The 10,014-nt window shown below is 28.8% G+C and overlaps 1 protein-coding gene across 1 annotated transcript; it reads right to left on the reverse strand.

Moving 5' to 3' along the window:
* Positions 1–6,853: 6,853 nt before the first annotated feature.
* LOC114928549 (dynein axonemal heavy chain 2-like) lies at positions 6,854–9,108 on the reverse strand. Its single transcript, XM_029299803.2, has 3 exons — positions 8,953–9,108; positions 7,806–8,671; positions 6,854–7,100 (listed from the first exon to the last, which is right to left on the reverse strand). The coding sequence occupies exons 2-3, from the start codon at positions 7,978–7,980 to the stop codon at positions 6,916–6,918; spliced, it is 360 nt and encodes a 119-aa protein (XP_029155636.1). The 5' UTR covers positions 7,981–8,671; positions 8,953–9,108; the 3' UTR covers positions 6,854–6,915.
* Positions 9,109–10,014: the final 906 nt, after the last annotated feature.

Consider the following 10,014-nt stretch of genomic DNA (forward strand, 5'->3'; position numbering starts at 1 on the left):
AAATATAAAATCCCAAGCCAAATATAAATAATATATAAAGCAGATTATCTGATCTGATACAAAATTTATCAAAGAATCACTCTTGTATTTTTAAGAATGATTATCTGCACAGAATAATTTAGACTCGTCATTAAAAGGATTAAAATGACAAACAAAACTTGTTTACAAATATAACTAAAGAATTTACTCAAATGTCGTAAGTTTTATATTATTTATTATCTACATACGTAAAATCAAAATATACATACATATGTATATGTACATTATTATACATATATTATAACATACATACATCACAGATTTACAAAATGGGACGTGAAAATAAAATAAAAATGTAAAACAAAATGTGTAATATTATACTTTCGTGAAAATGGACTTTAAAATTAATAATATATTTATGCTTTTTTACATTTTAATATTTTAATATTTTTTAAAATTTTAATATTTTTATAATAATCTTGTGCAGCACACAAAATTCATCGAATGTTTGTTTTCCTTATTAATACATAACTTTAAAGAAACAAAATGTTTTATTTAATTAAAAATTATTCAAAGTAATTTGTACATGAAAGATATCAAGATAAATTTTATTTTTTTAACAGGAGTTATATCTTGTTTTATGTTATACATATTTTAATAACTATACTGTCAGGATAAATTTTTTTGTAATATGTACTACAAAATTGTTAGAAGTCATTTAAATTTATACATTATATTACTACATTATATTATTACATTATATTAAATTGATATTATTTTATAAAAAAAATATATGTTACCATACTTTTTAAAGTTAATTTTTTTGATAAATAAAGCTTTATACATATAAACAAATTTCGTTTACAATTTTTTTATTTTTACTTGAAGCTCTCTTTTTGGTTGTATCATAAATTATTACCGACAATGTTATGTCATGTTACAGAAACAGTCTGACGTGCCGCGCGTAAATTACTTTTTAGTATTGTTATAGCGAGATTTTAAAATAATAAATTTGTAATTTCTTGTAGAAATAATGTTTTAAATTTTTATCATATACGTAAGTATATAATAACACATTACTTTAATGTATGTATGTGTGTAATTAATTACTTAATTTTGAATATATACTTTTCCGCGTGAGAAGAATAAGAAAAAAGGAACAGAGTAAAGATTAAGATATAAAAATGTATCATTGGTATTAGTAAACAACATAATTGATTATCCAGAATAATGGCTATGATTGGCTTAAATATAATAACTGACTATTATGTAATTTTTAATTTCACTTCACATGATTGAAACGCACTGACGTAATAAGAAAACGTCGCATAAGATAATTGAGTAAACAATTTATTGCAACTTTCTAAAGACTCATCATGTTTTGTTATAAAAATTTTACGATAAAATTCAAATGTCTGGAATATGAGATTGCAGTTATATGAATTATATTAAATAATTAATTAATAAGCAAAGAGAGAGAGAAGTTCACGCGTTTATATAAGAATCATTAGACTCTTCTAATTTCTGAGGTACGATACTTTTAAAGTAATACATTTTTATTCTTGATTATATTCAATTTTTTTCAATTAAAAAAATGTTTTATTTGTGTATACTATTTCTTTTTATTTGTTTTCAGTATATGCCTGTTATAGATGTTTTTCTATAGTTCTTAAACACTTATTTCTATTTAGTTCTTAAACAACTTTCGACATGCAATTACACGAGTTTTTGTAAAGAAAAGTTTGTATTTTATTGTTCTACTTTATTTTAAAATACATATATGTGTAGATGGAGGAAAGCTCTAACTTCATTCCAGAAAATTCCGGAAAAAATCTAATTTAAACTAATTTCTGTTTTTCAAATAAAAATTAGTTTGGATTTTTAAAATTAGATTAGAATTTTTTCAAGATGAGGGTAAAGCTTCTTCTTCGCTTATGCACTTATTTAGTAAGATAAAACAACAAAATATAACATCATTTGTCAAGTAAGTTAGAAAGTTTACTTTCCTTTAAATAAAATCCTTGTTTTGGATAAAGTATTGCAAACTTACATAAAATTATACAATTATAACATTCAAAGTATTAACTTTTTGAACATTAATATGTCAATGTTAAATAAGTTAAAGTCACTAATAATCACTATTTACATACATTACAATTAAAATATTTTTTTAAAGTATAAAAGTTAGAAATCTGATATATCCTACAATTAGCAACCAGAAAAATTCGCAACATACTTTAAATTGCAATATGTATATAATGTGTACAAAACTTTATCCACTACATAATATATGTATGTGAAAATTATGATAAAAAAGATATAATCTTTTTCTAAGTTTGATTAAAAAGTATTATAATTGATGTTGATTTTTATTCTAATTTTCGATATAAAAATACGTTAATGGAGCTTCGCAATATATTCAATTGACCTAATTAATTTAGTTGCTAAGTAGAAATGATAAGCAAATTTATGTACGAGATATTATGAGTACTTTGAAATAAAAGAGAATTACAGAGAAAAAATATATATTTGAAGTTAAATAAGAAGTAGGTTAATAAGAACATATAAAAAAGCTCAATGAATGAATTGTTTCGAAATAAAAATCTTTAACTATACAATATACTGTTGTATATTTCGGTTTTTTTTGGATCGTTTTTTAACAATTGAGATTGCAACTAAATAATTTTCAACGATTAAATAAACTGAAGAATTATTTGCGAAAGATTAAGAAATCGAAGCTGTTTGGATAATTGAAGATTCTTATTTCAAGACAATTAATTACGCTTTTTTACTGTACTTATATCTTTAATTAGTCCTTTCATTACATGTTTTCACATTTGTTATATTAGAATCTTAGTTATATTTCTTAATATATTTTCTGATATTAATAATATTTATCAAAGTTCTTAAATATTAAATTATATTTTTAGATATAAATATTTTTAAGTTATATTTTTAGAAATTTAAGTAAAAATGAGCTAATATATAGAAACTAACAATAAGAGCAAAAAATAGGTTGTAAAATACAGACAAAAATGACAATAATGTCTAAAATGTATTTCTAAAGCTTATATTTAATTATAAAATTTAGTTATATAATATATAGTTATAATAGATAAAAACATATACATAGGGTAAAGGTACCGATTATGAGATAGGTTCTAAATATGAGATAGCGTCTTAGTAACGACACCGTACATCTGAAATGTGTGACGTTTGCGTCATTTACTTCGTCGGATAAACAGATCCAATTGTGTATCAATGTGTGCCGGCCAGCGACAGCGAACAGACGAGGACACGCTGATTTGTCGCGGAAGCAAAATCACAAATTTTTCCGCACTAGATTCAAAGAACATTAAATTTTATAAAATTTGTTTTGAATGTTGTAAAATATTAATAAATTCGTCGCTAATATAGTCTATTTTATGATACTAGTGCACATTATAGTTTTATAAGTAAAACAAAATGTTTTTTGTTGAATCTCGGTCAAATAGTAAATTCTTAATAAGAGATACCGAATGTCTCGTAATATGAGATATCTCATATTAGGAACCATTTTTTTGTAACGTAGATAATTGATTATTTTAAGAATAATTTAGGTCTTTAGACTGCCATCAAAAAGTGAAAAGCTGGAATCTTAGCGCCATGATTAAGACTATTGATGCTGTCCGATCCAAGCAGATGGGGTATTTTAAAGCGTCGAAAAATTTTAAAAATTAAGAAATTAAAAAATTTTTTTTTAAATTTTAAAATTAATTTTAATTAATTATTAATTAATTAATTAATTAAAATTTTTAAATTAATTTTAAAATTTATTTAAAATTTTTTAAAAATTTAAAAATTAAAATTTTTTTTGGTTTTGTTTTTTATTTTATTTTTCTATTCTAAGGATAGTTTTTCGTTTGATGTAAAGTATAAGTGGCTACCTTCATATTTTTGACATTTTGATATAAGAGTTTAGGAAATAAGTCTAATAAATAATATAATTAAAGCTATATTTTTAAATTTTATTGTTGGTTCTGAAGATATAATACCGTAAAAGGTTCCAAATTACGACAGGTAATAATAAAACCATTTACTTTTATCTATATGTCTTTTATTTTTGGTGTTAATAAAAATGAAATTGATTGAAGTTTATTTAATAAAAGGCGGTATCTCATATTAAGGTCAGCTAATATCTCATATTAGGAGACCTTTTGGTTTTGATACAAAAACTGACTTACTTTAATCAAACCTATGTATATTAAAACTCGAACGAGATATAACTTATTGAGGTAGGATTTCTAAAACTATACATGAAATGACGATTAAAAACAGTATATAGATACTTTCCTAATTGCATATATTTTGGAAATAATTAGGAAAATGTAAATGGTATCTCATAATCGGTACCTTTACATATTTCACAGATCACAGATTACAGTAAATCAAAATGCATTTTGATCTAAATACAATTATAATGTTACAAGTGCAATAAAATTGAATATTATGGATGTGCAAATATTAATGATGATATAATCGATTAATTGTAATTTTCTTTTCATAAATATGTAATATAACATGTGTGTGTTATATTGTAATTATATTCTACATAGCAAATGGTAGCTTCAACTTAATTAAATGAATAATAAAATGTATTATGGAAATAATTAAATTTAATTTATAAAATTTGAAATATAAATTTATACGGAAGTTAAAAAAATTAATTAAATTTTATTTCGTGCTTCAAATAAGCAGTAAACGAACAATTTTTCATTTATTCTGGTTAATTCCAATAATCTCTAAAAACTCACCTTTAAAAAAAGGTAAAAAAAGGCGACCAGTTAAGGGCACGCCATTAACAAAAATTATCCATTGCAAACCCATGTAGAATCCTATCCTATTGCAAACCCATGTAGAATCCTATAAAAAATTAATCATTGCAAACCCATGTAGAATCCTAGGCAAAATTAACCATTGCAAACTCATGTAGAATTATATTAAAAATGATCCATTGCAAACTTATGTAGAATCCTACATTGCAAACCCAACCCATGTACAATAGAATTGTATGAAAAATTATCGATTATAAATTCATGTACAATCGTAACAAAAGTAATGAAATAAAAAAAAAATTGCGCCAAGTGAAAGTAGAAACTTGTACCAGTGGAAAATTAAAGTTGCAGACATATATAGAGTCGTATAATGAATCAGTAAAAATTTAAATTTGCAAATGTAGAATCGTACCATAAAAAACTTATCTTTTAAAAAAAAAGATAAACAAGATGCCAAGTCCATGCGCCATGTAAAAAAGAAATAAAAAAATTTTAGTTAAAAAAACTGGGCGCGCTGCTAAGTTTCAAAATTACAATGCACCTTAAAGTAACATTAATTAATTTAAACACAAAACATATTTTAACTGTAATGAGTTTAAAAGTAACAATTTAATTTTAATATTGTTAGAATATTATTTAGCAGCGCTCCCAGTTTTTTTAACTAAAATTTTTTTATTTCTTTTTTACATGGCGCATGGATGGCATCTTGTTTATCTTTTTTTTTAAAAGATAAGTTTTTTTATGGTACGATTCTACATTTGCAAATTTAAATTTTTACTGATTCATTATACGACTCTATATATGTCTGCAACTTTAATTTTCCACTGGTACAAGTTTCTACTTTCACTTGGCGCAATTTTTTTTTTATTTCATTACTTTTGTTACGATTGTACATGAATTTATAATCGATAATTTTTCATACAATTCTATTGTACATGGGTTTGCAATGTAGGATTCTACATAAGTTTGCAATGGATCATTTTTAATACAATTCTACATGAGTTTGCAATGGTTAATTTTGCCTAGGATTCTACATGGGTTTGCAATGATTAATTTTTTATAGGATTCTACATGGGTTTGCAATAGGATAGGATTCTACATGGGTTTGCAATGGATAATTTTTGTTAATGGCGTTGAATCGTCGTCATTAGCAAGTGAATCAAATTAAAGAGTGCACATAATTTTCAATAGCTTTTGCGATCTTCACGACAATTGATCGCGACAAATTCTCCTTCCAGTTACAACTGTTGAGAAAAGAATTAGGTACCTGATAACCTGATTTCACAAGTATTGCACAACGTCCGAACACTTGACAGTTTATCGCCCGAACACGCTCAATTGAACGTCACAAAGGTCGGAACACAATTGACAGATCAATAATAATATTTTCTCATTGTGATTGTATTTGAAAAAAATATATAAAAACCTTGTACATTTCCATAAAATTTATTACGATCGAGGTTAATGTCATTTCAATTCATAATGTCGTGCAATAAACCATTGTGAAAATCGCTGGAATTATTGAAGATCGCATATACATTCTTATGATTTACTTATTAATGCTAATCCAATCCAGAGACTAAAACGTATATTTATAGGATTAATCAATAAATTCTCATTAGAAGGGAAAAATAATTTACGCTTTGCTAACCACGTCTGGCTCTTAATAGCCTATTTCCTGCTAGTTGAATATTCAATACCAAAGCCCTTAGACTTCATTTTTTTATTTAATTTTATTTTAACTGACGTTTTTACTTTTTTACGACTAACTAAATATTACATCAGATCTAGATATACAACAACAAAATTGAAAATTATTTTAAAGAAGAAAATAATATTAATTTATTTTTCACGAAAACACTTGATATATTATTTCGTTATTAATATTTTTAACATTAAATGTACTTTGATAAACAAAATTGAAAATTATTTCAATTTTGTTTATCAAAGTACATTTAATGTTAAAAATATTAATAACGAAATAATATATCAAGTGTTTTCGTGAAAAATAAATTAATATTATTTTCTCTCAAGAAAAATGTTTTTGTTGAAAAAAAATTGTAAAATAAATATAACTAAAAAATTAATGATTGCGTGAGACATTTATTGCTATATAATTAAACTAAAAGTTCAGGAAAACGTACCGGTCTGTCAGAGGAGTTATTACAAGTCTTCCGGTATTGCCTAGATATTCGTAGCCATATATGAAGTGAGTGTTTGTTTGCCGAACAATACAATCGTCTATGTCTGCATCCCAATAAAATCTTAACTGCGACAGCCATTCGAAAGCGGTCACATCTTTGCAATCTGAAAAATTTTGAAAAGTAAGTTTGTGCTCCTGTTTTTTATCTGACTTCATTTATTTTCTCTCTGACTTGAAGCAGCAAAAAAAGTATATACTAATGAAATAATATAATAAATGTCACGCAGAGTTGAAATATTATTTTATAACACATTAGCACGTATTACATGAGATAAGAAAATTTATTATTTTTTTCTTTTAATTTTATAAGATGGCAAAAAAGACAACGGCGCGATTCTTGATAATAAAAATCATTTTAACGTAAAGTTTGTTTTATTTGAAATCACGAGATTGCTCCTACATATTAACGAAAATTATATATTGCAAAAGATTGATATTGAAAACTAAAGAATTATTATAAGAAAGATAGAATTTTTTCATAAACTTTCGCCAATTTTATATTTTTCCAAAAATAAACCCTCGCTGTCATACATGTATATTTCTGTAAGCATTCTCTTCGAAATACCACCGATATACAAATTTACTAGGGGATGCAACGGTATTTTTCTACTATAGCGTATCGTATCGCCAACGATATAACGCTAGAACGTGATGCGGTTGCGATGGTTCTATAAAATGGTTCGTAATTTGTTGGCTGTACATTCGAGTGTATGTTGAGTATATTTTTACAAAAAAACAAATATGTGTAACAAATATCGTTGAATCGATGACAAAGGAACGATTGTAGAAGAATGCACAAATTCACTTACTCATTTTGTACATTTTGTCGATGACATCTCTCGCGTGTATCTCGATAACAACAATAGCCTTGAACTTTAGTCGATCCAGTTTACTCAGATCACTTCGTATAGTTTCCGAGTACTTGTCTAACGTCTGATTCTGTTTTCTTCTCAGTCTTCGCAATGGCTTCTTCGAGTCTACCATTCTCGAGTACGAAGGTAAATCAAATAAAACTTAATTGAATTGTCAAATACATAGCTAACGTACTGTTTCGCAATTGCGCTACCTGATACATAATTAATCTATTCGTTTTCAAGAGTCTCTAGAAAGCTTTGAGAAAAGCTATCTCATTAAAACTGAATAACATTTTTAAAAATATTATTCTAAAGTAATACAAGTGTGTTTGTATATACACATATATTATGTATACACGCCCTCGTATTAATTATACATAAATATGCATACGGTTATCATCTCTCTTTGAAAAATGTTATCAACATAAAGTGTCATCCTTGAATGTTAAGATTTATGCAACAACGTAAATGTAAAGAAACAATGCGACACGCGATGCACTTTTAGCGATATTATTTCTCGTCGTGCAGCTCATCTCTATTTATCCAACAATGCGCGTTGTCCTTGACATCCCTTTTTCCGGAGTGTAACGGAAAGGTACGTTGGGAGGGATTTTATTCGGTAGGTAGGGATATTCCTTGACTATAGGTGCGGGTTAAATTATTCGCGGTACGGCTAGTATATGCAAATAAGGGAGAAGGTGGAAGGATGCCGTCGCCGGATCGCAGGACCAGACGTAGAATATGCAAAATTTCTCTTATTAGACTTGCCGTGTCTCCTGTCTTCTTCCATGATCATTCCACCAGCCTCCTCCCACGCGTATCTACGTGTACATATTCGTGTACGTGAGTAGGTATATATATATATATATATATATATATATACGTGCTTGCACTCGTGTCTGTACGTGTGAAGAGATCTTTTCTCGTCCCGGGTACGTCACCGTCTCGTTTCCTCTAACCGTCTTTCGACGTCCGTCAGAACCGGCCTCACGTTCATCCCGTTTTTCTCTACCACCTCCGTTCCGTCCTCGAGTCGCGTTTGCGTTTCCCGCACGTTTCATAACTAACGTAGCTAAATTTCTCATAGACAAGACGTACTCACTTGCAGTGCAGCAGAGCGCGCGTGCAGTCGCTCGTCCATTGAATCTGAGTGGACGTAATGGCCGGCTGGCCCGGCCACTCTTTCACCCACCTGTCGCGTTTCGCGAGCATTTTTCGCAGAGCTGTCCGACACTGCCTCAACACTTCGCGCAGGGTCACTCTCATCGCGGCCTCTGCAATTGCCACCCGCGTTTTATTCACGCTCGCCGCCTCGCGTTTCCATCCCCTTCTTCATCCCCCGATTTATTCCCTATGCGCGCGCGTTATTTCGCGTATTTTTATCTCTCGCAAACAGAAATCGAAGTTGTATGCGCTGATGTGCACGCGGGTATCGGGTAATTTACGACGGTCGTGGACCAACGTCGGGATTGAGCATAAATTATGGCCAATTTTCCAGCGCCGGCTTTTATTTACGCAACGACCGAACCGTTGTAAACGCTACTGAACACGCTGCGGGATACTGTAAATATTTGATGAGTCCATGTTCACACGTCGCTGATCTTTCTCCTAGTTTTCGCGCGTGCGAAAGAATTTTGTCGCTTCCATATGTCAGATGGAAGCGAAACCGCCGCCTCTTTCGATTTTGCAAAAAGCAATTTATGATCTTATAAATTCTCGCGTATATATATTTCCTCAGCGTGCGTTTTGTGTACGCGTGTAGATTTCGGTGAGATAACAGGAAACAGAATTTATAGGGATATATACCTAAATTCACGGAATGGTAACTACCGTGCGCGCGTTTGTCATGGAAAGAATATCGGATTTTAGAATTACACCGAGATGATTGCGTGTCTCTTTTTTTGGAATTTTCGCATTTTATGCTTTGCAAATTATTCTTCGAAATATATTTACGTATAAAACGAACTCACCGATATTGCGCAGCCAATATTCGACTTGACCCTCCAAGAGGACCGGTTCGACAAACTCGACGTACTCTTCATCGTTCGAGTATATGCCGTCAGCCACATGTTTTCCAGTCAGCGACTTGAGACGGAAAGATGCGATATTAAGAGTCTCGAGACAATGCGCTTACGTAGAGGAAGCAAATGTAGGAGAATAAAGG

Source organism: Nylanderia fulva, unplaced genomic scaffold (genome assembly GCF_048542155.1).
Source record: "Nylanderia fulva isolate GAGA-0341 unplaced genomic scaffold, ASM4854215v1 Scaffold875, whole genome shotgun sequence".
Lineage (NCBI taxonomy): Eukaryota > Metazoa > Arthropoda > Insecta > Hymenoptera > Formicidae > Nylanderia > Nylanderia fulva.